At 43.7% G+C, this 25,735-nt stretch overlaps 2 protein-coding genes across 4 annotated transcripts in view; both read left to right on the top strand.

Moving 5' to 3' along the window:
- The window catches only part of LOC143766524 (uncharacterized), a 69,132-nt gene extending 50,753 nt beyond the window's left edge, over nucleotides 1-18,379 (top strand). The window contains exons 2-7 of one of the 3 annotated variants that reach the window (XM_077254281.1): nucleotides 3,286-3,435; nucleotides 3,565-3,744; nucleotides 3,828-3,951; nucleotides 4,035-4,132; nucleotides 4,331-4,421; nucleotides 15,845-18,379. In XM_077254281.1, the coding sequence (XP_077110396.1) occupies nucleotides 3,286-3,435; nucleotides 3,565-3,744; nucleotides 3,828-3,951; nucleotides 4,035-4,132; nucleotides 4,331-4,421; nucleotides 15,845-16,869 (1,668 nt within the window). In that variant the 3' untranslated portion in view covers nucleotides 16,870-18,379. The remainder of the gene's footprint in view (nucleotides 1-3,285; nucleotides 3,436-3,564; nucleotides 3,745-3,827; nucleotides 3,952-4,034; nucleotides 4,133-4,330; nucleotides 4,422-15,844) is intronic. The other 2 variants (XM_077254279.1, XM_077254280.1) reach the window with 2 other exon arrangements.
- The window catches only part of LOC143766498 (uncharacterized), an 831,863-nt gene that overhangs the window by 103,191 nt on the left and 702,937 nt on the right, over nucleotides 1-25,735 (top strand). The window lies entirely within an intron of this gene.

Here is a 25,735-nt window from a genome sequence, read left to right on the forward strand (position 1 = left end):
GTGTGCCAGGTCCGGACCTGAGTGTGGATGACTGGGTGTGGTTATCCACAAAAAACATAAGACTCAAAATACCATCCCTTAAATTGGGTCCACGGTTTATTGGTCCATTTAGGGTCGCCGCTGTCATTAACCCAGTAGCGTACCGGTTGGAGCTTCCTACGGTGTATAAAATTCACAACGTGTTCCACAGGTCGTTGTTAAAGAAGGTGGTGGGTCTTGTGGACGCGACACCAATGCCTTCTCCAGTCTTGGTGGATGGTAATTTGGAATTTGAAGTCTCCAAGGTGGTTGACTCTCAGGTAGTGCGCCGCACTTTACAGTACTTGGTTCACTGGCGTGGTTATGGGCCTGAGGAGAGGTCCTGGGTACCAGCCTCGGACGTTCATGCGGATCAGCTGGTCAGGTTGTTTCACCGCCGCCATCCGGACAAGCCGGGTCCTGTAAGCCGTGAGGGCCCTGGGGTCCCTCGTAGAAGGCGGGGTACTGTCATGTCGGACGTTGTTCAGACCAGGTCGTCCGACACAGCGGTAATTCCGCTTTTGTCCATTATGAGCTCATTGGCGTCGGCTAGATTTTATCTAGCTGCTCTGTGGTTAATTTACCTGGTGCTCGGATTGGAAGCTGGGCCATGCCCACTGCCTTTAAATAGTTCTCCTGAACATTGGGCGTTGCCGATTATAGCTTCTGTCTTGTGCTTCGTTATCTCGGTCTGGTGTGGTGGTCTAGGAAAAGGAGTATCGTATCTGGTGGTGTATATTTCCCTTTGTCATATTTTCCTCCCTCCTATATTTGTATTTGTTTTGCCCTGTGCATTTATTGTGTATTCCTGATTGACTGCGGCGTGGTGTATATTTTCCTTTATCCTTGTCTGTGCTAACTGTGGGTGTTGGTTAGAGGTCTTCACTGGGTGGTGGGTGGAGGTTTCAGCTTAGGGATGAAACAGGAGAACGGGAGAGGGTGGAGGCTCAGACATGCACAACTTCAGTGTAAACTCTGAGTAGAGGGTCAGTCAGGGTTTCCAGAGTTGAGGGAAATCGCAGGGGCCTGGGTTATTTGCTCTTGCCTACCTAGGCTTCTCTTGACAACCACTCCTTTATTGAGGGTGTCTTGGTAATTGCCAATAATTTCCATCTGTTGTCTATTCCATTTGCACAGTAGCATGTGCAATTGATTGTCAATCAGTGTTGCCTATTACGTGGACAGTTTGCTTTCACAGAAGTTTGATTTACTTGGAGTTATATTATCTTGTTTAAGTGTTCCCTTTATCTTTTTGAGCAGTGTGTATTACATAGATAGAAGAAAAGCTGGTAATTCAGCAGCTGCGGTAGTGTAAAATCACTGCAAGAACCGACAGGATAGAAGACATGGATTACATACAGTAAATACAAATAGATTAGGCAGATATATAGATATCAGTGACAAATACAATTTGTACAGTGTGTGCAGCTTACTGTACATGTATTTAATTAATAAATGATAATTTTTCTGAAAATAATTTTGTAAGCTCTGTGAGATCCCTGCTAGCACCGCGAGGAAGTCGCACGGTGCAGAGGTGAGCTTTCCAGGAGAATTTCACTGCGGTGAATTTCAACTCGCCTCTGCACTGTGCGACATTCTCATGGTGCTAGCGGGGATCTCACTGAGGTCACCGCAGTTCAGCCCGGCTGAGATTGCAGCCTCAGTGATGTCACCACTAGTCACTGATGCTGCGTTCCCAGCAGCTCATTCACCAGTGGTTCTCAGCCTGGACGGTCACATATTGGCACCGTCCAGGTTGAAAACAATTTCTCCCCCAGACATGGATTACAGGTATGGTATATTGATGTTTTTTTATTTTAGTTTTATTACAGGAGATCGAGGGCTTTGGTGGAATTAGGCGAGGTCGTAAGTGTGGTTTAATTGAGATTTTTAGGGTATGTGCACACGTTGCGGAATTTTCCGTACAGAATCTGCATCTCTTGGCAGAAAACGCAGGCCAAAATGGTTGTAGATTTAATGCGGAATTGATGCGGATTACTTGCGGATTTGTTGCGGATTGTCTTGCGCTTTTTGATGTGCGGACTTGCCTTACTCAATGTATAGGCAATGGGTGCAGAAACTCTGCATTTCCGCACAAAGAATTGGCATGATGCTGAAAATAAACTGCTGCGTTTCTGGGCGGGATTTTCCGCAGCATGTGCACAGCGGTTTTTGTTTTCCATAGGTTTACATGGTACTGTACACCGCATGGAAAACTGCTGCAGATCCGCAGGGCCAAATCTGCTGCAGATCCGCAGCCAAATCCACAACATGTGCACATACCCTTAAATGAATCTGTGTCATTCTTTTAATTAAAGGACTTTTTTCAGGGTGTCTGTGTTTCCTTACAATGTGACTATGGGGTTAGAAATGGGGGCGTCTTATTGACGCCTCCCCATTAATAACCTCAGGGCTTGATGTCACCGGACAATACAAAGGTGACACCAACTCCCCCAACTATTACCCCACTTGCCACCGCTAAAGGGCAAGTGGGAAGAGAGAGGCTAAGTGTCAGAATTGATGCATCTTAGAGATGTGCCTTTTCCGGGGGGGCTGAGAGCTGATGTTTGTAGCCTGGGGGGGGCAGTATCCATGGCCCCTTCCTAGGCTAATAATATCAACCCACAGCTGTCTACATAGCCTTTGCTGGTTATTAAATATAGCGGGACTCTACGTCACTTTTTTTGGGGGTCCCCCATTTTAATAGCCACTAAAGGCTTATTATACAGTTGTGAGCTGATATTAATAGCCTGGGAAGCTCCATGGGTATTACCCCCTTCATAGGCTATAAACAAACTTCTGTGTGTGAATCAGACCTGAGATCTAACGTGATAGAAGATTACAGTGCGGGGAATTCCAGAAACATTCATATAGAGACGGCCGGTGGTGATGGAGTCAGTGACCGACTCTGGCCAAATATGTTTCTAGAGCCGTACTAGAAGATGAAGATGTCATCCTCATCATGAAGTAGTTATTTCTCATGTCGCGTGTAATGAATATCTCCTGCAGTATTGCTAATAACGATTCCAGTGTTAAATGAGACGAGAATTAGCGTTATGGAAGATGAGTCTATGAAAAACGTATTCAGCTACCGAAAGAAACTGCTTGTTGTCTGTGGCCTAAATATATAGGTTTTTTTAGTAGATGTAAAGAAGAAAACTAAATACTGTAAAATAATAAATCTCATATGTTTCCCTTATTATCTCCAGTAATTGTATTATTACACAGGATTTTTATGATGTTGAATCAGCTCATCTTCTCATTCAGGTCTCTACAATATCGGATCCTCTCAGTGAAGATCTTCTAGAAAAGAAAATTTTAATGATTTACCCATCAAAGATAGATATGGACAAAGAAAAGATGGCGGAGGAAATATTACACCTCACCCTAGAGATCCTCTTCAGGCTTACTGGAGAGGTGAGAGATTCTGATGACATCACATTACATCATTCTTATCTATGGGAATAACAGATGGACAGAACTGGAGAGGTGAGGACTCTGAAAATGTCTGTAGTGAGATTTATTAATGTGTCTCTCCATTACCAGGATTACACAGTGGTGAAGAAGACCTCTAGGGATCGCTGTCAGGACCCTGTGTCTAAAGGAAGTGGAAGACCCCTGAGCCCAATCACTTGGCCTCCACCTCACCACCTGATACATGAGGACATCAATGACCAGAAGATCCTAGAACTCATCTACAAGATGATTGACCTGCTGACTGGAGAGGTGACACTGCTGGGAATGCTGGGACATTATACAGTAACACTATGAAGAGTTCGGGGGGATGACGCTATCATTGTATGTGTCAGGTTCCTATAAGGTGTCAGGATGTCGCTGTCTATTTTTCCATGGAGGAGTGGGAGTATTTAGAAGGACACAGAGATCTGTACAAGAACGTCATAATGGAGGTTCCCCAGGCCCTCAGATCTCCAGGTAATACACAGGACTAAATACACACGGCCTATAATTATGTGTTTGTAAAGAATGAATTCACTCCCTGTATGTGTTTCTTCCAGATCTATCCAGTAAGAGGACAACACCAGAGAGATGTCCCCGTCCTCTTCTTCCACAGGACTGCAAGCAAGAAGAACCCAATGCTCCTCAGGATCATCAGGTAGATGGAGAGAAGGTGTCAGGAGATCTCCCCTATGATGTGTAGACGGCTGTGAAGGTCTTGTGCTCAGTCTTGTTTTATCCACCAGTATTATATGTTTTATACTTGTGTAGTAAGAACGGTGGAGATGGCAGGATTAGAGCTGATCATGGATGTGTCTTCTCCATCTGTTGGTGACTTTTTTAATATTTGTTTCAGGGTGAAGATCTGACCCATGTTAATGCTACAGAGACATATGTGAGAGATGATGAGTGGTGTAAAGAGGAGTCTCCTACATATGACTACCCAGGTGAGTAGTAACCACTAAATGCAGAGAAGTCACAGATTCTTCTCAGTCACCGGTTCTGGCTGCTTTATCAGTGGTGTAGTCCGGCCGTATTACCATGATCACCATTTTACCTCTGGACCACAACATTCTCCTTCACCCTAAACTAGTCACATAACTTTGGTCACTGAAAGCTCTATTCTATAGAACTTACAACCTGGAGAATCCATCTACCCCCTGGTATTTTATTAATTCATTCTTAGTTTTACACTGTGTCCTACTATGGGACAGAAAAATATTTAGAATTGAGAGTCCTCAGTGGTTGATACCTTTTAATGGCTAACTGAAAAGATGGTAACAAATTGCAAACTTTGGAGACTACTCAGGTCTCTACTATGGGACAATCATTTTGTGCAGGCTGATCGCTTCTATAGCATGCAGATCTGCATGCTATAGAAGCTGTCAGCTCTGCAGCTTCTATACACTGACCTGAGAGACTTCCTGATTATCACTGCGCATGACAGGAAGCCTCTCAGGTCTGGAGACCCGGATATCGTCATGACGACATCAGGTCTCCATGGCAGCGATCGGGACCCTGCGTCATGCCAAGGAGTCTCTGATCCAAAGGCAGAGGGGCTGTCAGCCCCTGTAGTGAGGGATCAGTGACCTGTCATAAGCCAATACAGATGAATATGTAATCAGAGCACCTCATAAAGCCCACCCAAAGCCCTGACCCAGAGCACAAGAATCTCATTAACTGAAAACTACAAATACAGATTAAACAACAATCAAAAGACGGATTTCATCACCAGGTATCCGTGTAATCAGTATAACGGCACCGAACTGACAGTGTCTGTAGGTGACTGATCACAATCCTGCCGACAGGTTCCCTTTAAGACATCTCTGCTCTGCACTATTTTACACAGTTCTCTTTAAGGCTAAGTGCACACGTAGCAGAATTGCCACGGAAATTTCCGCGGCAATTCTGCGCCTCTTGCCGTGGGTTTATTGCATGCAGAATTTGCATGCATATACCCGCAGAAAACTAGCGTTTTGCAAGCATAATTAGCTTGCAGAATGCTAGCGTTTTCCAAGCGATCTGTAGCATCGCTTGGAAAACTGTTTGACAGGTTGGTCACACTTGTCAAACATAGTGTTTGACAAGTGTGACCAACTTTTTACTATAGATGCAGCCTATGCAGCATCTATAGTAAAAGAGAGAATGTTTAAAAATAATAAAAAAAAGGTTATACTCACCTCAGCGGCTTCCATTCCTATAGCTGTGTGTTCAGGACCTTCCATTGACGTAGTGGTCACGTGACCGCGACGTCATCGCAGGTCCTTCACACACACCACGGAAGCCGCTGAGAAGGTCGGGCCGCCAGAAGGTGAGTATATCGCTATTTTTTTATTTTAATTCTTTTTTTTTTTACCAATTATATGGTGCCCAGTCCGTGGAGGAGAGTCTCCTCTCCTCTACCCTGGGTACCAACCGCACTTGATCTGCTTACTTCCCGCATGGTGTGCACAGCCACGTGCGGGAAGTAAGCAGATCAATGCACTCCTATGTGTGCAGAATCGCCGCGATTCCGCAATTTTAATGAACATGCTGCGTTTTTTTCTGGATTGCGATTCTGCTCAGGAAAAAAATGCAGCATGTGCACAAAAAATGCGGATTGCATTCTGTTACATAGGATGCTTAATGTTAGCGTTTTTTTCGCGGTTTTATAGCGTTTTTATAGCGAAAAACCGCGAAAAAAATGCAAAAAATCTGCTACGTGTGCACACAGCCTCAATGTGTAATATTTCTTCTTGAAACTCATCTGACAGAAAATATTGGACCTTACGATAGTTTAGATTGTGAAGTCACCGAGCCCAATGCTCTAATTACACCAGAGAGGTTTCATCACTAGCTACTCATTTATTACTGATGGAGACTGTTCAGTTTGAGCATTTCAGTAGATGTTATTGTCTATAGTCACAGTTTTTGATTACAGTAATGTCAAATACTCTTGATTTATCCTCTTCCCGCAGCCAGTTTTGTTTTCTTAATCATGCCCCATTATTACAATCTGACGTGTGTCACTTTATGTGGGGATAACTTTGGAATTACTCACAAAGGATAATAGAAAACAAATGGATCTTACAAATTATATTTTCAACTTCTCACAATACCCTACATACAATTGTACACTACTCTCTGGGTACATGGCAGTGTTTCGAAGGGAAGGAGCGCCATTTAGCTATTGCAATGCAGATCTAGCTGGAATAGTTTGCAGACACAATGTATTGGGAGCACTGTTCGTGGTCCACTGGCAGCTCAAAAGATATCCACCATGAACATGCTTGGCACTATCTTCTCTGCTTTCGATATCCCAAGGATTGCCTTGATCATCGCCTTTAACACCATTACATGGATCTGGACTTACACTGGGACCCCTAGGCTTGGACCATGGTGTTACCTGCTATTCTGTGGTATTAGATGGCAAGAAGAATATTCAGGTAGCTGGGTCAGAATCGGAAGAACAGAATACAGAATCAGAAGACACAAGAGTAGTCCGTAAATGGGCCACGGTCACAACAGGAAACAAATACACAAGCCGCAAGCTGAGCACAGAGAACTGAACCAGAGGAGAACAACGCTGTTTCTGGCAGATTCCGGCCATGTGCTTTGAACTTTAGTAGGGTGTGGTACTTTCCAATTGGCTGAAGTAGGGAGCAGATTACTCCAGCTGGACAGCAGGAGCAGATCCCAGATGAGATTGGACACACCATATGCAGAAGCCATAATATGACTAAATGACAGAAAACCAGAGTAGTCGAAATCCTCATAAAGTAATTACATTTTATAAATTAATTCACTGAGGGTTATAATCTGTACACATGTGGTCAAAATGTTGGTACCCCTTATTTAACGACAGAATAACTCACAATGGTGACAGAAATAACTTGAATCTGACAAAAGTAATAAGAAATAAAAGATCTATGAAAATGAACAAATGAAAGTCAGACATTGCTTTTCAACCATTCTTCCACAGTATTAAAAAAAAATAAAACTCATGAAATAGGCCTGGACAGAAATGATGGTACCCCTTAAAATAATGTGACAAAATGGACATGTTAAATCGTGGTGTGTCCAGTAACTAGCATCACAGGTGTCTACAATCTTGGAATCAGTGAGTGGCCTGTATATAGGGCTACAGATACTCACTGTGCTGTTTGGTGACATGGTGTGTATCACAATCAACATGGACCAGAGGAAGCGAAGGAAAGAGTTTTCTCGGGAGATTAAAAATAAATTATAGAGAAACATGTTAAAGGTAAAAGTTATAAGGTCATCTCCAAGCAGCTTGATGTTCCTGTGACTACAGTTGCACATATTGTTCAAAAATGTAGATCCACGGGACTGTAGACAACCTCCCTGGACATGGCCGTAGGAGGAAAGTTGATGACAAATCAAAGAGACTGATAATACGAATGGTAACTAAAGAGCCCAGAAAAACTTCTAAACAGATTAAAGGTGAACTTCAAGCTCAAGAAACATCAGTGTCAGATCGCACAATCTGTCATTGTATGAGCCAAAGTGGACTTCATGGGAGAAGACCAAGGAGGACACCCTTGTTGAAAAAAAAATCATAAAAAAGCCAGACTGGAATTTGCCAAACTACATGTTGACAAGCCACAAAGCTTCTGGGAGAATGTCCTATGGACAGATGAGACCAAAATGGAACTTTTTGGCAAGGCACATCAGCTCTATATTCACAGACAGAAAAATTAAGCATATCAAGAAAAGAACACTGTCCCTACTGTGAAACATGGAGGAGGCTCTGTTATGTTCTGGGGCTGCTTTGCTGCATCTGGCACAGGGAGTCTGGAATCTCTGCAAGGTACAATGAAATCTCAAGACTATCAAGGGATTCTAGAGAGAAATGTGCTGTCCAATGTCAGAAAGCTTGGTCTCAGTCGCAGGTCATGGGTCTTGCAACAGGATAATGACCCAAAACACACAGCTAAAAACACCCAAGAATGGCTAAGAAAAAAAACATTGGACTATTCTGAAGTTGCCTTATTTGAGCCCTGACCTAAATCCTAGTGAGCATCTTTAGAAAGAGCTGAAACATGCCGCCTGGAAAAGGCAACATCCAAACACGAGACAACTGGAACAGTTTGCTCTTGAGGAGTGGGCCAAAATACCTGTTGAGAGGTGCAGAAGTCACATTGACAGTTACAGGAATCGTTTGATTGCAGTGATTGTCTCAAAAGGTTGTGCAACAAAATATTATCCCTTTCACTCCAGAGCCTGTTTTTGCCTTCGTGAGCGGGCCAATTTTTTCAATTCTGACCAGGTCATAACTCTAACGCTTCAACGAATCCTGGTGATTCTGAGATTGTTTTCTTTTGACATATTTTTCTTTATGATAGTAGTAAAGTTTATCTGATATAACTTGCGTTTATTTGTTAAAAAAAGGGAAATTTGGCAAAAATTTTGCAAATTTTTGTTTTTATGCTCTTAAATCAGTCATAACACACAAAATAGCTAATAAATAACATTTTCCACATGTCTACTTTACATCAGCACAATTTTGGAAACAATTTTTTTTTGTTATAAGGGTTAAAATTTGACCAGCGATTTCTTATTTTTACAACAAAATTTACAAAACCATTTTTTTAGGGACCACATCACATTTGAAGTGAGTTTGGGGGTCAATATGACAGAAAATACCCAAAAGTGACACCATTCTAAAACTGTACCTCTCAAGGTGCTCATAACCTCATTCAAGAAGTTTATTAACCCTTCACGTTCTTCACAGGAATTAATGTAATGTGGAAGGAAAAAATAATCATTTACCTTTCTTTCACAAAAATTTTCCTTGAGGCCTAATTTTTTTTACTTTCACAAGGGTAACAGGAGAAAATGGACTATACAGGTCCTTCTCAAAAAAATTAGCATATAGTGTTAAATTTCATTATTTACCATAATGTAATGATTACATTTAAACTTTCATATATTATAGATTCATTATCCACCAACTGAAATTTGTCAGGTCTTTTATTGTTTTAATACTGATGATTTTGGCATACAACTCCTGATAACCCAAAAAACCTGTCTCAATAAATTAGCATATCAAGAAAAGGTTCTCTAAACGACCTATTACCCTAATCTTCTGAATCAACTAATTAACTCTAAACACATGCTAAAGATACCTGAGGCTTTTAAAAACTCCCTGCCTGGTTCATTACTCAAAACCCCCATCATGGGTAAGACTAGCGACCTGACAGATGTCAAGAAGGTCATCATTGACACCCTCAAGCAAGAGGGTAAGACCCAGAAAGAAATTTCTCAACAAATAGGCTGTTCCCAGAGTGGTGTATCAAGGCACCTCAATGGTAAGTCTGTTGGAAGGAAACAATGTGGCAGAAAACGCTGTACAACGAGAAGAGGTGACCGGACCCTGAGGAAGATTGTGGAGAAGGACCGATTCCAGACCTTGGGGAACCTGAGGAAGCAGTGGACTGAGTCTGGTGTGGAAACATCCAGAGCCACCGTGCACAGGCGTGTGCAGGAAATGGGCTACAGGTGCCGCATTCCCCAGGTAAAGCCACTTTTGAACCATAAACAGCGGCAGAAGCGCCTGACCTGGGCTACAGAGAAGCAGCACTGGACTGTTGCTAAGTGGTCCCAAGTACTTTTTTCTGATGAAAGCAAATTTTGCATGTCATTCGGAAATCAAGGTGCCAGAGTCTGGAGGAAGACTGGGGAGAAGGAAATGCCAAAATGCCTGAAGTCCAGTGTCAAGTACCCACAGTCAGTGATGGTGTGGGGTGCCATGTCAGCTGCTGGTGTTGGTCCACTGTGTTTCATCAAGGGCAGGGTCAATGCAGCTAGCTATCAGAAGATTTTGGAGCACTTCATGCTTCCATCGGCTGAAATGCTTTATGGAGATGAAGATTTCATTTTTCAGCACGACCTGGCACCTGCTCACAGTGCTAAAACCACTGGTAAATGGTTTACTGACCATGGTATTACTGTGCTCAATTGGCCTGCCAACTCTCCTGACCTGAACCCCATAGAGAATCTGTGGGATATTGTGAAGAGAAAGTTGAGAGACGCAAGACCCAACACTCTGGATGAGCTTAAGGCCACTATTGAAGCATCCTGGGCCTCCATAACATCTCAGCAGTGTCACAGGCTGATTGCCTCCATGCCACGCTGCATTGAAGCAGTCATTTCTGCCAAAGGATTCCCGACCAAGTATTGAGTGCATAACTGAACATTATTATTTGATGTTTTTTTTGTTTGTTATTAAAAAATACTTTTATTTGATTGGACGGGTGAAATATGCTAATTTATTGAGACAGGTTTTTTGGGTTATCAGGAGTTGTATGCCAAAATCATCAGTATTAAAACAATAAAAGACCTGACAAATTTCAGTTGGTGGATAATGAATCTATAATATATGAAAGTTTAATTGTAATCATTACATTATGGTAAATAATGAAATTTAACACTATATGCTAATTTTTTGAGAAGGACCTGTATATATTTTGTTTAGCAATTTCTCTTGAGCATGCCGATACCCCATATGTGGGGGAAATCTACTGTTTTGGCGCATGGCAGAGCTTGGAAGGGAAGGAGCGCCATATTGGAGAGCAGATTTTGCTGGAATTGTTTGTGGGTGACATGTCACATTGTCAGAGCCCCCGACGTGTCTAAACAGTGGAAACATTTTTATGAAAATATCATTATATTTTTTCTTCAAGAGTAACGCACCTGGTGAATAGTCTTGATTAAATAAATGTGCAAAATAAGCATATTTAACAGAACCACCGTTTGGACGCATGGCAGAGCTCGGAAGGGAAGGAGCGCCATTTGGAATGCAGACTTAGATAGATTGGTCTGCAGGCGTCACATTGCATTTGCAGAGCCCCTGAGGTACCTAAACAGTAGAAACCCCCCCCCAACAAGTGACCCCATTTTGAAAACTAGACCCCCCTCAAAGAACTTATCTAGATGTCTGGTGGGCACTTTGAACCCTCAAATGCTTCACAGAAGTAAATTACATACAGCTGTGAAAATAAATAATCATATTTTTTCCACAAGAAATGATCTTTTCGCCCTCAATTTTTTTCCAATAGCTTACAGGAGAAATTGGACCCCAAAGGTTGTTGTGCAATTTGTCCTGAGTATGCTGACACTCCATATGTGGGGGAATACTACTGTTTGGGCACATGGCAGAGCTCGGAAGGGAAGGAGTGCCTTATTGGAGCAGATTTTGCTGCAATTGTTTGTGGGTGACATGTCAAGCTGTCAGAGCCCTTGAGGTGCCAGAACAGCATAAGCCCCCAAAAGTGACTACATTTTACAAAAAACTTACCTGAATGAATTATTCTAGTAGTGCAGTGAGCATACTGACACCACAGCTGTTCCATAGAAAATTATACCATTGGACAGTGAAGAAAAATAATTACATTTTTACCACTGAAATGTTGTTTTACCCCCAGAATTTACATTGGAAAATAGGTAGATGGGTAAATGGTCACTACACCCATAGATGAATTCGCAGAAGGGTGTCATTTCCAATTCCCAGAGGGGTGTAATTTCCAAAATGGGGTCACTTCAGGGGGATTCTGCTGTTATGGCACTTTGGAGAGCCGCTAAGTGCCAGAGCAACAGAATCCCCCTGGAGGGCCCCCGTTTTGGAAATGACACCCCTCTGGAAATTCATCTATGAATATAGTGAGCATTTCCACTACATGGATGATTTCCAGAAACACATAGTGGAAGTTTTAGAGAAAAAATTGCAAAAATGTCATTGTAGTGCCCAATATATTGTCCCCAGCTTGTGTCTCTGGAGACATCCCCCACTTACCCCCAGAAATTAAGTCCGCTACACTCAAATGTGTCTGTCACTAAATAAACCAAATGCTTGACTGTCAAAACAGTTTAAAAATGTGGTTCTGTGTGGAAGATTTTAAATCAGCCATGGAGGCATAAGGCTGGCAATGATATCATGCCTCATTCCTCTCTTGGAACATACACGACATCTTCTCTGGGGTTCTTTCTTGTTTCAGTTGCTGGAATGAGTGCAATAAAATGTCACTCAGTGAGTCTTCTGACATCTTCAGATTTTAAAGGATTGGCGGGGACAACTTTTTCAAAAACAAGATTTTCAATGACCTTTTCCTGATAATCAATGAAAGTATCTGCATTTCCGGCTTTTTTGTTTAACACAAAAGAATTATATGTGACCACCTGAAACAAATAAATGACTAACTTTTTATACCAGGTATATTATTTTCTTGATATCTGGTATGGCTGTAGAACCTGGTCTGCAAGGTCCACACCCCTCATATATTTGTTGTAGTCAATGAAAGACACAGGTTTTGTAGTAGTGTATCCCTGTTGGTCTGCAGTGGCCCTTGTGGCATCTGTGTGGATCGAGCTCAGGATAAAAATATATTTTTTTTATCCTTGTACTTAGGGGCAAGCAGCTCTCCATTGCTTAAAGCCCCTGACTGCCCCTTTCAGAACTTTTCATTGACCAATGTTTGTGGAAACAACTGATGGTTTTTGCGAATGTTCCCACAAGCCCTATGTTATGTTCAGCCAGACTTTTAAATAGGGGTATGCTGGTGTAGTAGTTGTCAACATACAGATTGTAGCCTTTTTGTAAAAATTGAGTTATCAGCTTCCAAACGATTTTTCCAGATGTCCCCAGATAAGTAGGGCATCCTGGTGGGTGTTTAGTTTACTATCTTTCCCCTCATAAATGCGAAAAACTGATGTTTATCTGGTTGAACTCTCGCACATTTTATAGAGCTTTATTCCGAACCTTGCCTTCTTAGAAGGATTAAATTGCTTGAGGTGCAGTCTTCCTTGGAATTTTACAAGGGACTCATCAATGGAAATGTTCTCTGTTGGGGTGTAAAGCTTTAAGAACTTTTCTGTCAAGTCTTCGATGATGGGTCTGATTTTGAATAGTATGTCATGTACTGGGGCATTTCTGGGCAGGCGTCGACTGTTGTCGTTAAAATGCCAACATCTCATAAGCATTTCATAATGGCAGGAAACATTGGGGTGGCTTGAACAGGGCGGTTGGACCAATAGGACCAAATTTTTGTTAACAAGCCCCATAGCTAATGTAAGTCTGAAATTTTTTTTCATTTCTAGGACATTAGTTGTCCATAAATTTGACCTAGCATAATAGAATCGTGGATTCTGGCTGATGAATTGGGACATATATAAATTTGTTTGTAGGATAATATGCTCTAGCAAGCTATCTGTCAGAAACAAATTAAAAAAATTAACTGGTCCAAAATTTTCCACCTCCACATTTATACCAGGAATGGCATTTAAATTAGGGATGACTGGAGTAGCTGAATCCGAAGCCTCCCACCTGGGAAATGCTACATCAAGAGGCAAAGCCCCTTGGACATTGGTGTGAGCCAATTCACGAGCACTAGGGACGGCGCTAGTACTGGGCATTGCTCCCTGAGTTGGAGACATTTCTCCAGAAGCGCTATTTGTCCTTCTTGTTCTACTGGTCCTTGTGTGTGAGGATGGACCAGAATCACTGCTCATTTCTGAGCTATCACTGTCGCTGCTACTAAAGCCCTAGAAATGCACATCGCCTTCTGGCGCTGCACTTTCTTCGCTGTCAGAACATAAAACTGCATAAGCCTCCTCTGCACTATAATACTGACGGGCCATTTTACTAGTTTTTTTTTTTCCGGAAATAGAAAACACTGATGTGTGACTGACTGACGTGACTGATGTTACCAAATTATTGGGGAGGCAATTGAGAAAAGCCTAATTCTTTAGCCTAACCCTAACTTTAGAATAAACCCTAACTTTAGCCTAACAGCAACCCAAACAATCCTAGCAGCAACCCTAAGCCTCACAGTAACCCTAACTTAAGCCTCACAGTAACCCTAACTTTACCCTAACAGTATCCCTAACCCTAACAGTAACCCTAAATTTAGCCTAACAGTAACCCTAACTTTAGCTGAACAGTATCCCTAACCTGAACTGTAACCCTAAGTTTAGCCTAACAGTAACCCTAAAGCTAATAGTATCCCTAACTTTAGCCTAACAGTATCCATAACCCTATCTTTAGCCTAACAGTAACCCTAACTTTAGCCTAACAGTATCCCTAACCCTAACAGTAACCTTAATTTTAGCCTCAACACTAACCCTAACTATAGCACTAACCCTAACCTTATCTGTTTTTTTTTACTTTTATAACAAGATCGCTGACTGACGCAGCTGTTTAAGCAGCATTTGTAACACTGTTTCTCCTCTAATCTCTCACTGACAGGAGATCTGAGGAGAAACAGCGTTTTTATGAGGCAGATCACCCGGGAACGTTCGTTGCTACAACAAACTTTCCTAGTGATTTGTCTCATTGGCTGGTGTGACGATGACGTCATCAGGACCTGAACCAATCAGGTCTCGATGAGGTTGGGGTCACAGTAAGTGTTGTGCGCCAGAATCCCCTTGTTATAAGGTACGTGGAGGTCCCGATGAGCACAAAACCTCTGACTGGACAAACATCGGCACTGCACAAAGCCCTGCTAGCGCCGACGTTTATCTCCTGTTGGCGGTTACGAAGTGGTTAAGTTAAGGGTACCATCATTTCTGTCCAGGCCTATTTCAGACGTTTTACATTTTTTAATTGTCTGCAGACTCATGGTTGAAAGGCAACGTGTGACTTTCATTTGTTCATTTATAGATTTTTGATTACTTTTGTCAGATTCAAGTTATTTCTGTTATCATTGTGGGTTTTTCTGTCATTAAAAGAGGGGTACCAACAATTTTGACCATGTGTGCAACAGGAATGAATATTTTTACTCCCCAGCCACTTTCCGGAAATTCACACGCAGTGGATGTTTGAGAGTGAAAATTACACATTTGCCATTTTATTACCCAGCACATAGTGCCCAGATTGTACTCCAGGAGACACACACCGCAAATTAAGTGGTTTCTTCTCACTATACAATATTGCTAAATACAGGGATGTTGTTTGAGCACACTGCAAGACTCATAAGTGAGAGCGTATTTTGCTGGATTGGTTTATAGAAACTCTGTTGCTTTTCAACAGTCTATGTGCCACTAGTAGTGTGGGAACCTCTTTTTCCATTGACAGATGATGGACCTGAGTGGGGACTTGTTTTTTGTGAGATGATGGTATTATTTTCGCCTACATAACATTGATTGGTTTCTTTTTATTCAATATTTGGGAGGCGGAATGAACAAACAGTTGAACACCATGCACTACTGGTTCATCCAACAAGGTTTTCTATTAGACTGTGAACTGTCATTGTCTTGGTAAATAAAGTTTTTTTTTTTACATAGCTTGCCATTTTTATGGACAGTTTAAGTAGAAATATTCAAAAATTTAAAACTCAAGGATATTTTATTTAAAAAAATGTTTTTTTTATCTTAGCAGATGACTGTACCAGGAGATCAGTGGGACAGCTGACATCTTCAATTTTTAAATCTGATGATCTTGAGATCCTACAAGATACAACTGAAGTGAATGCCATTACTCCAGATATATCCTCATCCATTCACAGCAAAGATCTGTCATCTGATCCTATGAAACAGGTCCCATCTTCTGATTCATTACTGACTACTAAGGAAAATCAAAGTCACAAAAGAGGCATTAGAAAACAAACTGCTCCTAAAGCAAAGAAGCCTTTTTCCTGTTCAGAATGTGGGAAATGTTTTAAATGGAAATCAGATTTGGTTAATCACCATAAAACTCACACAGGGGAGAAGCCTTTTTCATGTTCAGAATGTGGGAAATGTTTTATCCAGAAATGGCATCTTGTTAGACACCAAATAACTCACACAGGTGAGAAGCCTTTTTCATGTTCAGAATGTGGGAAATGTTTTACCCACAAAGAGAGTCTTGTTAGACACCAAATATCTCACACAGGGGAGAAGCCTTTTTCATGTTCAGAATGTGGGAAACGTTTTAACCAGAGAGGGAGTCTTTTTACACACCAAATAACTCACACAGTGGAGAAGCCTTTTTCATGTTCAGAATGTGGGAAATGTTTTAAATGGAAATCAGATTTGGTTAATCACCAAAGAACTCACACAGGGGAGAAGCCTTTTTCCTGTTCAGAATGTGGGAAATGTTTTAAAAGGAAATCAAATTTGGTTAGTCACCAGAGAACTCACACAGGGGAGAAGCCTTTTTCCTGTTCAGAATGTGGGAAATGTTTTACCCTCAAAGAGAATCTTGTTAGACACCAAATATCTCACACAGGGGAGAAGCCTTTTTCATGTTCAGAATGTGAGAAATGTTTTAACCGGAAAGGGAGTCTTGTTACACACCAAATAACTCACACAGGAGAGAAGCCTTTTTCCTGTTCAGAATGTGGGAAATGTTTTAAATGGAAAGTGCTTCTTGTTAGACATCAGAGCAGTCACACAGGGGAGAAGCCTTTTACATTTTCTTAATGTGGGAAATATTTAACTTGGAAATCAACTGTTAATAAACATCAGAGACATCACATAGGGAAGAAGCCTTTTTTATGTTCATAATGTTGGAATAGTTTTAACCAAAATTGAATCTTAAATGGGTTGTCTCTTGTCATTACTTATTTTTGCTGACAAGAGGATAAAACTAAACTTTATTAATTCCAAATGTAAAACTATACCCATAATTTACCCCCTGATGGTTAGTCAGTAGGTGACTAATAGAATAAACATGTACCCCACAGTTGAGTATATAGGGTGAGGTGACGTAAACACACTCACTCTCCAAGCCTCTCATTTCTACGGGTTTCATCGTCTTCACCAAAGGCGACTCATCAGGAGACAATTTAATATTGACCTATATTCAAGCGAGACTAGACAAAAAAATAAAGTCATGTATCATGTTATCCGAAACAGTCAGAAAACCAGCTACATATTGGCAGATCCCAGACCTCAATCTATATACTTTGTAAGGGGTGAGGGATCCATGCATACCAGGCTAGGGACAAGGGGGCCATGTGTATCAGGATATGGATAAGGGATCCATGTATACCAGGATAAGGGTGAGGGAACCATGTGTATCAGGACGGGGGTGAGGAGACCATATATACCAGGATAGGGGATAATTAAGTACAGAATTGACCACATTTTTTGCCTAATTTCCTCCTCTAAAACCTAGGTGCATCTTATCCCCTTTCTGCCAGCTGACAGGATAGTACTTCAGCTGGCAGACTCCCCCGCTTTGAGGTGGGCTCCGGTGGTGAGCCCACCTCAAAGCCGCAACATGTCAGCTGTTTTCAACAGCTGACATGAGCGCACAATGGGCGCGAGCAGAATCTCGATCCACCTGCGCCCATTAACTAGTTAAATGCCACTGTCAAAGTCTGACAGCGGCATTTAACAAGCGCAGCCGGAGGCGCTAGCAGCGCTGACCGCGTCACATGATCAGGGGTCATCGGTGCATTGCCATAACAACCTGAGGTCTCTTGAGACCTCTATGGTTGTTGATGGCCGATTGCTTTGAGCGCCACACTGTGGTCAGCGCTCAAAGCAACCCTGCAGTTCTGCTACATAGAGGTGATCCTCCTATTGAGGCTATTGAAGCATGCAAAAAAAAAGTGTTTCACTATAAAAAAAATATAAAAGTTCAAATCACCCCCTTTTCTCCCCAATCAAAATAAAATTTAAAAAAAATTAAACCTACACATATTTGGTATCGCCGCATTCAGAATCGCCCAATCTATCAATAAAAAAAGGATTAACCTGATAGCTAAACGGCCTAGCGAGAAAAAAAAATCAAAACGCCAAAATCACATATTTTTTTTTTTTGGTCGCCTTGACATTGCAATTAAAATGCAATAACGGGCGATCAAAAAAATGTATCTGCACAAAAGTGGTATCATTAAAAATGTCAACTTTTCACGCAAGAAATAAGCCCTCACCCGACCCCAGGCGGTGACCCTAAATGGACCAATAAACTGTGGACCTAATTAAAGGGACGGTATCTTGAGTCTTATGTTTTTTGTGGATAACCACACCCAGTCATCCACACTCAGGTCCGGACCTGGCACACGCCTACTGTCAGCCACACGTTTGTACCTAGCACCCACACTCAACAGGCGCTGTTTAACTCTCCTCCAGACTGATGACAATTGTGTTCCTAACTGGTCCTCCTCCGGAACGCCGGAAGAGCCCCTCTGACTCAAGGTACAAAATTGAGGATGTAGCCCGCAAACACAAAAAAACGGAGACTCCCCAGACGACTCCTGGCGGTGATTATTGATGGCAAACTCAGCCAAAGGAAGAAAGGTAGACCACTCCTCCTGGTTATCAGAGACAAAGCAGCGTAAGTACTGTTCCAAATTTTGGTTCATACGCTCAGTTTGACCATTTGACTGAGGATGAAACGCAGAAGAATGAGACAACTTGATCCCCAGCCGTGAGCAAAACGCTCTCCAAAATTTTGCCACAAACAGACCCCCTATCAGACACGATGTCAGACGGAACCCCATGAAGTCTGACCACCTCCTGCACAAATACCTGAGCCAGAGTCTTAGCGTTAGGCAACGCAGGCAAAGACACAAAGTGCGACATTTTAGAGAAACGATCAACAATCACCAAGATGACCGTGTTTCCAGCTGATGAGGGCAAATCAGTGATGAAATCCATGGAGATTTCCGTCCATGGCTTACTAGGTACCTCAAGAGGAAGTAGTGTGCCAACAGGATGGGAGCGGGGCGTCTTAGCCCTAGCGCACGTGGTACAAGCTGACACGTATGAGACCACGTCCTGTCGGATCTTGGGCCACCAAAACCGACGTGACACCAACTCCAAAGTACCCCTGACCCCTGGATGGCCAGCCAGGATGGCATCATGATGCTCCGCCAAAACCTTTAGGCGGAGATGAAGCGGAACAAAAGATTTGTTGACGGGAAGCTCAGATGGTACCTCCTCCTGAGCATCGGCAATCTCAGCCTCAACCCCGGTAGTGAGAGCCGAAACCACAACACCCTTTTGGAGGATGGGTACTGGATCCTCCCGAGGTTCTCCCCTCGGAAAACACCTGGACAGAGCATCCACCTTAGTGTTTTTAGACCCCGGTCTGTAAGTGACAACAAAATTGAACCGCGTGAAAAACAATGCCCAGCGAGCCTGCCTGGGGGACAGATGCTTGGCTGACTCCAAATACAGCAGATTCTTATGATCGGTAATAACAGTTACCTGATGGACCGACCCCTCCAAGAAGTGTCGCCATTCCTCAAAGGCCAACTTAATTGCCAACAACTCCCTGTTGCCGATATCGTAGTTATGTTCGCCGGACGACAGTTTCTTGGAGAAATAGGCGCACGGATGTAAACCACTCAAAGATGAGCCTTGAGATAGTACCACCCCCACACCAACCTCAGATGCATCGACTTCCACAATAAATGATTTAGATATGTCTGGCTGCACAAGATTGGGGGCTGAAACAAAACTGTTCTTAAGAAATTCAAATGTGCGCACAGCAGCCTCAGGCCAAACAGAGAAATTGGTACCCTTTTTAGTCATGTCAGTTAGCGGTTTAGCAATGATGGAAAAATCCTTGATAAATTTCCTATAGTAGTTAGAAAACCCAAGGAACCGCTGAAGTGCTTTCAGGTTATCAGGACGTTCCCAATGCAGCACCGCCTGCACCTTAGCGGCGTCCATTTTAAAACCAGAAGCAGACACAATATAACCCAAGAAAGGCAACTCTTGAACAGAAAATACACATTTCTCAAGTTTAGCATACAGCTTATTCTCTCTGAGAAGCTGTAACACCTGCCTGACATGATCTAAATGAGCCTCACGGTCGCAAGAATATATGAGAATGTCATCTAGGTACACGATAATGAATTTCCCCAAAACATGCGAGAACACATCATTGATGAAATGTTGGAACACTGCAGGTGCGTTAGTCATCCCAAATGGCATCACCAAATTTTCAAAATGACCCTCAGGGGTATTAAAAGCCGTCTTCCACTCATCACCTTGACGGACTCTTATGAGGTTGTACGCCCCCCTGAGGTCAAGCTTGGTGACCCACTTAGCACCTGCCACCTGGTTGAACAAATCTGGTATCAGAGGCATAGGGTATGGATCATGAACCGTAATCTGGTTCAACTCCCTGAAATCCAAATACGGGCGTAATCCGCCATCTTTCTTCTTCACAAAGAAGAACCCTGCTGCCACCGGCGAGGATGACCGCCTGATGTGCCCTTTGCTCAAGCTTTCAGCAATGTAATCTTTTAACGCTTGTCTCTCCGGACCGGAGATGTTAAACATCCTTGCTTTAGGTAATTTGGCCCCTGGTTTAAACCTGATAGAACAGTCATAAGGACGATGTGGCGGCAACTCTGAACAACCCTTCTCAGAGAACACATGCACAAAATCCTGAAGTGACTCCGGAACGCTTGAAGTCACCGCAGCCACACATGTGGCCAGGCAATTCTCCTGGCAGAACTCGCTCCACCGAATTATGTCCTGAGTTTTCCAGTCAATTACCGGGTTGTGCATAGACAACCAAGGAAAACCCCAAACCACCTGAGCAGGAAGATTCCTGAGCACCTTACATGTATCCCGCTCAGAATGTAGAACTCCAATGTGGAGTTTCACCTCAGCCACAAATTCAGTAATCTCCCTCTGAGAGAGAGGAGCTGCATTGATGGTGACCACGCGGATAGGATGAGAGTTTTTCAATCCTAAAACCTGCTGTGCGCGCAAACCCCTCATCAATGAGATTTGTGGCTGAACCACTATCCACAAAAACAGTAATTGGCAGCTCACTGCCAGCAACAAAAACTTTAGCAGGGAGCATGCATTAAGAAACAACCATCGAGGATATACATAAGTTCAGACTGTTCTCCTCCACACCCTTTGAGCTCAGAATTTTTCCGCCGTTGCGTTTTTCTTAGGCAGCAGAGGACAGATGTTAATAAAATGACCAGTTTTACCACAGTAAAAACAGACTCCCTGCTTCCTGAGCTCAGGGGCTCGATACTTGACATGTGACACCCCTGCGATTTGCATAGGCTCCGTGGGCTCACCTGCAGCAACCTCACGTGAACCTAAACCCTCTCCCATAGGCGGTGTCTCATGCTCTCCCTGACGCAAACGGCGATCAATGCGGACAACCGGACTCATAGCGGAATCTAGAGAAGTAGTAGTCTCGTACATCAGAAGGGCTTTTTTAACCCTTCCAGAAATCCCATGTATAAACTGACTCCGCAATGCTGCATCATTCCATTGGGTATTGATCGCCCAGCGATGAAATTCAGAACAGTAATCCTCTGCAACTCTCTCCCCCTGGCGAATAGAGCGTATCTTAGATTCTGCCAGAGCCATTCTGTCAGGTTCATCATAGATTTTCCCAAGAGAAGGAAAAAAACTCTCCACAGAGTCAAATGCAGCAGAATCAGATGGCAAAGAAAACGCCCATGCTTGGGGATCCCCACTTAATGACAACACCAGGCCCACACGCTGAGCCTCATTACCCGAAGATATCGGGCGCATACGGAAATATAGTTTGCAAGCTTCACGAAAAGAAACAAATTGGCTGCGTTCCCCAGCAAATTTTTCAGGCAACGGAAATTTAGGCTCAGAAACTCTTCCTGTCGCTCCAGCTTGCACATTGGACACTGCTAGTCCCTGTTGCTGCACTGCCCCCCTCAATTCAGTGACCTGTAGGGACAGCGCCTCCAACTGGCGGGTTATGGAAGTCATGGGATCCATGACAAAACAAGAAAAAAAGAAACCCCTTTTTTTTTTCTTTGTTGTTGGGCCGATTGTAATGTCAGGGAGAGACTAGGTGAGCGAGAGCTAATAACCCGGGCCCCTGCAATTTCCCTAAGACTAGGGAAATCCTGACTGACCCTCTACCTGAAGTTTACACTGATGGTGTGCATGTTCAGGCCTCGAACCTCACCCTAACTCCTGAGCTCAGCTCTAGGCTGAAACCTCCACCCACCACCCAGTGAAGAGGTAATACTTAAATACCCACAGTTAGCACAGACAAGGAAAAAGGAAAATATACACCACGCCGCAGACACTCAGGAATACACTATTAATGTGCAGGGCAAAATAAACACAAATATAGGAAGGAGTAAATAAGACAAAGGAAAATACACCACCAGCAACGAATCTCCAACCACCAGCTCTCCACTCCAGACCGAGATAACAACGCAAAACAGAAGCTATAATCGGCAACGCCCAATGATCAGGAGAACTATTTAAAGGCCATGGAAATGGCCCAGCTTCCAATCCGAGGATCAGGTAAATTAACCCCGGAACAGCTAGACAAAATCTAGCAGACGCCAATGAGTAAATAGTGGTTAAAAACGGAATTACCGCTGTCTGTCGGACGACCTGGTCTGAACAGGGTCCGACATGACATAAACGTTATTGGGCTGACACGGACATTACTCGTGGCCCTGATGATGATTTCACCATAGTAGCCAGTAATGGTCAGCCCTTACCACAAGTGGGATACAAAGAGGTCACCATTAAAGTGGGGCGGGTAGAGTTGAAATCCCAAGGGATAGTGGTTGTTGATATTGATCGCCGTGAATGTAACCCTATGATGACCATTGGTACTAATGTCATAGAAAATTGTCTTGCAGAGGTTATTGTCTTATTACAACAGGTGGCCGGAACTGCTGATTCCAGTGAGCAACGTGTTTTGCAGAAAGAAATCAGCTCTGGTACAGAGACAGCAGGTAGGACTATCTGGTGGAGAAACTGGCCGTGCCACAGTGAGTGATTCAATCCCCATCGCAATACCCCCCATGAGTGAAATGTTAATATGGTGTCGGGCAGCAATAGGCCTCAGAAGTAAAGACTACCAGGCCCTGGTAGAACCTGTGTATTCGGATAGTAGGCCCACAATCCTGACAGCCCGAGGGGTGGTTGAAGTCCGCCAGGGGAGGGTGCCAGTACGTGTCCTTAACTGTGGAGAGAAAGAGGTCCACCTAACCAAATATGCCACAATTGCCAAACTGTTTACTGTGGATAATAATGTGATGCAGGCAACAGAACCCTTGGTCCCGTCTAACCAGGCGGAGGACAGTGGCAAATGGTAAGATTGGTGTCAGATTTTACACGTGGGTACTGACTCTGCACTATCACACCAAAAACAAGGGGCTTACAGGGTGGTCCATGAGTATGAGCGGGTATTCAGCAAGCACCCCCTAGATTTTGGACAGGTAAAAGGGATTCAACATCATATCCCCATGGGAGATTATCCGCCCATTAAAGAAAGATACCGTCCTGTACCTCCAGCTCATTATCATTGTGCCAAGGACATGTTGCGAGAGATGAAGGAGGCTTGGGTAGTTAGAGACAGTTGTAGCCCCTGGGCAGCTCCATTAGTCCTCGTTAGGAAAAAGGATGGCACAATGAGGATGTTTGTTGATTATAGGCAGATAAACTGCATTACACACAAAGATGCATACCCACTGCCCAGAATAGAAGAGTCATTAGCTGCTTTAAAATCTGCTAACTACTTCTCTACTTTGGATCTCACCAGTGGGTACTGGCAGGTTCCCATAGCAGAGGCGGATAAGGAAAAGACGGCCTTCACCACACCGATGGGTCTCTGTAAATTCAACTACATGCCGTTCGGACTGTGCAACGCCCCAGGAATGTTTCAGAGGATGATGGAGTGCTGTCTTGGACACAAAAATTTTGAAACCGTCTTGCTGTATCTGGACGATGTCATTGTCTTCTCCAAGACTTATGAGGACCACCTGAAGCACCTGGCAGAGGTGTTCGAAGCCCTGTCCAACTTTGGCCTAAAGGTAAAACCATCCAAATGCCATCTGTTAAAGCCCAAAGTGCAGTATCTGGGCCATGTAGTGAGTGCTGAAGGAGTGGCCCCAGACCCTGACAAGGTCTCTGTGATCAGAGACTGGCCGAAGCCCAGCTACCTCCATGAAGTCCGACAGTTCCTCAGGTTGGTAGGCTACTACCGAAGATTTATCAAAGACTTCACCAAGAAAGCCGCGCCACTACAAGACCTGTTAGTGGGCCAATCCAAGAAAACAAAGGGTAAGAATACCCCATTTGACTGGGACGACGGACTGGAGAGATCCTTCACTGGTTTGAAGTTGGCTCTGACGGGAGATGAGGTACTGGCTTACCCTGAATATGACCCAACGGTTTGTGCTTTACACGGCCGCCAGCAACATGGGACTAGGAGCCGTGTTGTCCCAGGTCCAGAATGGCAAAGAAAGGGTAATCGCCTACGCCAGCAGGAAACTTCGTCCCACTGAAAGGAACCCTGAGAACTACAGTTCCTTTAAGCTGGAGTTCCTCGCCATCGTCTGGGCAGTGATGGAAAGATTGAAGCACTACCTGGCCTCGGCAAGATTCTCCGTCTTCACGGATAACAATCCACTGACACACTTGGACACAGCAAAACTTGGTGCCCTGGAGCAACGGTGGATGGCCCGGTTGTCCAATTATGATTTCACCATCAAGTACCGCGCAAGGCACAAGAATGCGAATGCCAATGCATTGTCCAGAATGACCAACTTGCCAGAGATGGGCGAAGATTCAGAAACACTCGAATAGAATTGCCAGCTTTACATCTCCCCAAGGCAACTCAGTATTCTCATCATGTGAGGAACTGGCACAGAAACAAGCCAGAAGCCACGCTGAATCCCCTGCCCCACCATGGATGGGCAGAGACCCAGGACAGTGACCCCACGGTCAGTTTGGTGAAAGAACTTCTGACGCAGGCAGGTGCACGCCCTGGTCTGGATGATCCACAAGAGAAACAACAACTGTGAAAGGAGAAGGGCGAACTATCTACGATGGTAAACTGGCAGAGAAATATTGACCCATGCACTCATGAGTTGGTTTGGCAGATAGTGGTCCCAAGGCAAGATGCGCCAATGGTTCTGGAAGCATACCACGACGAAGCAGAACACTTCGGATGGAAGAAGTTGGAGAGTCTACTTCGTTGAATTTTCTACTGGATTGGCATGAGAAAAGCCATCGAAAAGTGGTGCCAAGAGTGTGGCCCATGTAGCCTATGCAGGAAGGACCGTGACAGTCAGAGGGCTCCCCTACAGCCCATAGTCACCAAACAGCCACTTGAACTGGTGGCCTTAGACTACGTCAAGCTAACACCAAGCAGGTCAGGCTATGTCTACACTCTGACCATCGTGGATAACTACTCCAGATTCCTGGTAGTTGTACCTGTCAAGGATCTGACAGCAAGAACAGCAACCAAGGCCTTCCAACAGCACTTCTGTAGACCACACGGATACTCAGAGAAGGTCCTTACTGATCATGGTCCAGCCTTTGAAGCAGAAGTGTTTCAAGAGTT

Source organism: Ranitomeya variabilis, chromosome 4, assembly GCF_051348905.1.
Source record: "Ranitomeya variabilis isolate aRanVar5 chromosome 4, aRanVar5.hap1, whole genome shotgun sequence".
Lineage (NCBI taxonomy): Eukaryota > Metazoa > Chordata > Amphibia > Anura > Dendrobatidae > Ranitomeya > Ranitomeya variabilis.